We start from the raw sequence: 6,192 nt of genomic DNA on the forward strand, positions 1-6,192 counted from the left end.
GATCTAGAGATATGACTTTATTTGTCTTGTTTGTTACGATAACACATTAGTTTGTTCTGAATCCTAATTTTATGTAAATTTATTGAGTAATTTTTGATGTCAATACATTAGAAGAAACCTTAAATAGTATTTGTATATTAAGATTTCCCAGTTGGAAAGAAACAAAAACTTATCAAGTTTTTTGTTGCTACTGCTAAAAAAAAAAATGCTTCAAAAAAGATTTTTAGGATTATATTTCAGACAGTTCATTCAAATGATACATTGATAAATCATTAATTCATTATAGTTGAATGAAATGCAATTTTTGCACACGTTTAAATCAAAACCCTATATCTGCCCATTTTTCCACATTCCAGTTTTGGACTTCATGCTTGTTTCGATGTGATGGGTCACATATATACAGTGGAAGTAATGTCCATTAACACATCATAAAATTAATGCAAATGCTAAACTGCTCTGCAAAACAATAGTTCTGCCATTAGCAGATGGGTGGAACTGTGTCAAGTGTCGAYTTAAACATGTATTGGTGACTGCATGATTGTGAGGCAAACAGACCAATGAGACATAAAATGCACACGAATCATTTGAGGTCATTTTTATTCTCATTAAGAAAAAATGGTGTCAAATCGACTTATTAATTTAGAACAAGTCACAGGTGCTTTTTAAGGACAACAAAGTGTAGATAATGACACGTGCCAATAAAGAGCTGCATAAAGTTGTGCATATATGAGGGACAATGGCAGCTTTGACATCGTCAATTGATGAGTTTTTCAGGGATCGCACAGACACACTCACACATGATGATGCCTGGATTAATAGCTGGTTTAAAGTGCCCAGGGCACTGATGTGGTCCCATCGTTAGAGGGAATTTCATCACTGTATACAAACAATGATGACACACACAGCGTCACTTCTCTTTGCATATGGCACAAATGCTAAAAAGCTGTTAGTCAGATATACTTGTATGCCCCACTACCTTATTTGAGAGTGTCTGACTCATTCCATTAAGTTCCTCATTTTCCTGCATTGTGACATCTTTTTATATCATGCAGAGAGTCAAACATGCAGTCCATACTGTGTTTGCATATTTAAATGGAAGTGTGCCAGTGAAGGAGTTAAATGTGTGCTCAGTTCCACGTTTATTGGATTTGTAGGAAAGCTGGGATAAATTTAAATACTTTTATGCACACATTTTGTTCCCACACCAACTTTCAGTATGAARGCTGCAGACTCCGATACATGAGGCCTCTATTTTTACAAGGACATGTACACATTTTGAATGCACTGTACCTTCAATATGATACCCCTTTTGCTTCAAATAAGTATAGGGCCCGAGGGACAATAGCTTGATTTTTCCCCTGTTTTTGCCTATTTAATCACTTAAATGTGTCAAATCAAACAAATAATTGTAGACAGTGATAACCCGAGGAAACAAAATGCTGTTTTTAAATGATCCACGGTTCAAACTAAGCTGGCCCTTTGGGAGAAATTAATCACCACCAAAACCTCACAACGTTTTACTCACAACCTTCTTATCTGAACATTGTTTAATCATTTATGAGTTCATGTTGAGTTTATTTAAATTGTGTACTTTGAAACAGGCATCTAAAAAAGTTTAAAGAAAATTGCACTTTATTAACATGGAAGAAYTGGGCGGGGGTAGCATCCCAAACTTATTAGAATAATGTGACAAAGTACTAACAGACACCTTTGGGGACCACCCATGGGKTTTTTTTAAGTTAATGCACCATAAGCTGACTCTTGTAGGATTTAAATATTCGGTGTGCATTAGTGATTTTGAAAGCGCCTCGTATGCGAGTATAAATTGTATCTTTTTACCTGAAGATCTTGCAGAGCCACAGCGTGGTGTCAGAAAGAATCCGAGTTGTCAGTTTCCTGAGCCGCTCTCTGTCCAACACGGAGATGTAAGCTGCCAGGCTGTGACCCAGCAACGCCATGTGACCCTGTTCACCAACATTCTGCATCCTACTGGAAACACAGTGGCAGTGACATTTAAATAAACTGCATACCGAGTGATGTGTACTTCCACTCTTTCAGTGTATAATACAGAGTCTTGTTCTTTCTGGCATGATCCATACCTCATGACCATAAGACATGAAAGACATWGGAATGGAACATAGACAGATGTTGAGTTTTGCCTTTTGACTCAACTCTTTCTTCGCCACGACTGACTGAAACAAAGCTCTTACTACTGCAGAAGAGGCCCCAATCTGTTGACCCACCTTCCTCTCCATACTACCTTCAGCCGTGAACAAGACTCTCAGATACATGAACTTGTCTGAGGCATATTTCTGGTTGAGAACCATGGCCTTGGACTTAGAGAAGCTGATTCTCATCCCATTCAGTGGTCATAGCCTTAAGACATTAACAGAATCATAACTTGTGAAAAAAGACAAGACCCTGAGGTTCCTAAACCAGACACCATCCACTCCCCAACTRTGTCTTGAGATGCTGTTTATGAACACCACAAACAGGGATCAGAGAAGGCAGCCCGGTAGTCCCACCTGCACCAAGTATGAGCTTAGCTTTCTGCAAAGGAAAGAGAACACAGCTCCTAACCTTCTCCAGGCCCACAACACACACTGAAGAGTTAAACTCCCTCAACCCCTTTAGTAACACTACAAGGGTGGTTAGTTGTTCTACAAGCAGTATGAAAACTGCACTGTTACTCCTAAATCTAATGTTTGACAATCGGTTGGGGAATCCTTTATTTTATTTTTTTTTTCCTGGATTTTTTTCAGTTGGGGCATCCTAATAACACCTTGAAGTTAAATTTCCCAGGGAGGCTAAGGTATGTAAATCCTCATTAGCTGGAACACACTCTCCAGTTATGGAGGACCAAACCTATCATTATTGGAAATAAATGTATAAATATATAACTGGCATATTAAAATAAATTATAGGGTCAAAAAGAAGTTTGACAAATAAATTAYTGTGCCATTAAATCAATTACATCAATTATTTAGATATAAATGTGTATTTACATTTTAATTTTGAAGGATTATATTTTCTCTATGTGCTTTATCGCATATTTTTTTGTTTATGTTTATTCATTACAAGTACATTTGTTGTAATTTGACTTTTCCAAGCCATTATTTTCTTCTTTCACATTTATCACCAATCACATATATTTAAAACATGCTTTTTCACCTAATAATATTTTATTTCTCAAATTATTTTATCGTTCTTTTTTTTCTTAAACACTGATATATTTTCTTCTATTATATACCTTTGTTGTATATTTTTACCAAACACATTTCCCTGAGCCCATTTATTTTCATCTCTTTTTTTTACATTTCTTGCTGGCTGTATTGTCTTTTCCAGCTCCACATGCAGCAGGGAATGTAAAAACAGAGGAGGCGGTCTTAAGAAAAGTGTCACCGCCCCAGCTTCTCGCCTATTGGCCGAGGTCTAGAAATTCCTTTAAACTAGACCTCGGCCAATAGGCGAGAAGCTTCTCGCCTATTGGCCGAGGTCTAGAAATTCCTTTAAACTAGACCTCGGCCAATAGGCGAGAAGCTGGGGCGGTGACACTTTTCTTAAGACCGCCTCCTCTGTTTTTACATTCCCTGCTGCATGTGGAGCTGGAAAAGACAATACAGCCAGCAAGAAATGTAAAAAAAAGAGATGAAAATAAATGGGCTCAGGGAAATGTGTTTGGTAAAAATATACAACAAAGGTATATAATAGAAGAAAATATATCAGTGTTTAAGAAAAAAAAGAACGATAAAATAATTTGAGAAATAAAATATTATTAGGTGAAAAAGCATGTTTTAAATATATGTGATTGGTGATAAATGTGAAAGAAGAAAATAATGGCTTGGAAAAGTCAAATTACAACAAATGTACTTGTAATGAATAAACAAACAAAAAATATGCGATAAAGCACATAGAGAAAATATAATCCTTCAAAATTAAAATGTAAATACACATTTATATCTAAATAATTGATGTAATTGATTTAATGGCACAGTAATTTATTTGTCAAACTTCTTTTTGACCCTATAATTTATTTTAATACGCCAGTTATATATTTATACATTTATTTCCAATTATTTCCAATAATGATAGGTTTGGTCCTCCATATCCAGTCCTTCATTTTAACGATGGAAACTACCACCATCCCATTCTGCCACTATGCAGGCATTGTCTGACTCCTCCATGCAAAACTGAGGAGATACGTCAACCATGACTGTCAAGCACGACAGCCCCCACACCTTTAGCATTTTAGGGTGAACCTCGGTCACCCCTGGCACACCACCACAGAGGAACTCTTTAACTACCTCAGTGAACTGTGCAATAATAATGGACTCATCTCCCCAGCAATGCCCCCACCAAAACCAAGCGCAGCCTTGGAAGTGGATTGCTTTCACTTTCTTAGTCACTAAACTGCTTGCCAGAACCATCTTAAAAGGGCCAATATTATGTGTTTCTCAGGCATATATTTAAATACTATACTATGATAAAGTATCTATGTCAACTTTAGTTGTTATTAAAATGCTGTTTTATGTTTAAATAGAAAATAAACTTATCTTCTCATCACTTCCTCTTCTAAAACGCCTTGAAATTAGCCTCTGTCTCTTTAAGAACCTCCTCCTCCTCCTGCTTCTGTCCCGTCACCGTCACCCGTCGGTCGGGGGTGGGGGGGACGGACTCTCGCGTGCGTGCGTGCAGGGGAGGGTTGTTTCACGCGTGCGCTATGATGCAGTTTACTTGGCATCTGAAAATACATTTTCTCAAAGGTATCTTGAATCTGAAAAGAGCTTCACTGAGTGAGAAGTAGTGGATCTCAGCAGACAGCTTAAGTTTCACTTTCACTTTTGCTCTGTTACTGCCGAGAGCCTGCAGGAGTCATGGGCGGGGGTGAGGGGTGGGGGAGGGGAGGTGTGCTCTGTGATGCGGAAGTTCGGCTTAAAGACACGTCCCAGAGGCGTTTCTGGTCCCCAAAAGGCGTTTCTGGTCCCCACTCCTCTGCATGGCTTCCTTAAAAATGCTGCAGGATTTCTCAAACATGCATRAATGAGTCAAAGCAAGGCTTTGGGCATGTTTTTTTATGAGAGTATAACATTATAACATGATATAAAACTCAAAAAAGTTGATTTTACCCTTTAAAGGCCAAACAAAAATCCTTCTTCATGGAGAGGTGATAGCCTCTCTCCCTTGGCAACTCTAAAGTAGGAAAACGTCAGCCCCTCTCAATGAGGTGGGTTCATAGCCCAGCAGAATGTAGAAGTGAGCCCAGCTAACATCTAGCTGGTATCGCTCGACCTCAAAACACAAGCACCAACTTCTAATCCAGTCAGTGAGGTGACTTTCCATGTCCATAGAGCTCAGTTATGCAGTCAGAACTTAGGTGAGCACCTGTGGGGGKTGGCATCCTGTCTCTTTTATAGGTTTAGCCCAGCTGAGCTTCAAGAGCAAGGTTAGACCACCAGGTGCTTATTGGTTACTCCCCCTCCACCAGAATTTAACCCAGGCTGCACTGGAAGTGTTCCCTCTCAATTCTGATGCCACTATTATTGCTAAAATTAATACCTGAATTCTATGGAAAATATAATAATTAAAAACTATGTAATAAAAAAATGGACAGTGGTGAAAGTTTTTATGAAACAGTGTTCATACAGTATGAACTACTATAAGCAGGGTTGCACAAAATTTTTGGTCTGGTTTTCAGGGGAGAACCTCGGGTTGTCGCTTGGTGGTCATTATTTCCTTAACTCATTTAACACATTTATTTAGAGGGGTGTCAGAGCATTTATTATCACTCTGTTCTGTTTTATGACACCTTCTATCAGCTGGCAAATGTCTCGGGACATCACGCCAAATCAGTTTTTTTATTTTATGTTTTTTTACTCTGCATACATTACGTAAACTTTAAGTGTCCAACGGGCTGACCCATGGGCATATGTCATCTCAAACTGAACATTTCATGTTTAAATGTCTGTTAGGGTGTATTCAGACCAGGAACGTCCTTTGGTCCAATTGTTTGGTCCAGACCAAAAATTGACTTTTTTTCTCATTTGGTGCGGTTTGCTTTCACATTGTGCTTTTTTGCAAACGAACTATAACTTGTAAACAAAGCCACGAGGCTGACGATCATTGCTCCCATTGGACAGAAAGGACGGGGGCGGGACTGAGCCACAGACCCAGAAGAAAACAAGGAAGTCCTGC

The 6,192-nt window shown here is 38.5% G+C and overlaps 1 protein-coding gene across 1 annotated transcript in view; it reads right to left on the minus strand.

Annotated features, from left to right (window-relative positions):
• pdxdc1 (pyridoxal-dependent decarboxylase domain containing 1) overlaps window positions 1-6,192 on the minus strand; it is a 55,715-nt gene that overhangs the window by 34,766 nt on the left and 14,757 nt on the right. The window contains exon 5 of the mRNA XM_014024884.1: window positions 1,840-1,989. Coding sequence (XP_013880338.1) covers window positions 1,840-1,989 — 150 coding nt within the window. The remainder of the gene's footprint in view (window positions 1-1,839; window positions 1,990-6,192) is intronic.

Source organism: Austrofundulus limnaeus, unplaced genomic scaffold (assembly GCF_001266775.1).
Source record: "Austrofundulus limnaeus strain Quisiro unplaced genomic scaffold, Austrofundulus_limnaeus-1.0 Scaffold444, whole genome shotgun sequence".
NCBI lineage: Eukaryota > Metazoa > Chordata > Actinopteri > Cyprinodontiformes > Rivulidae > Austrofundulus > Austrofundulus limnaeus.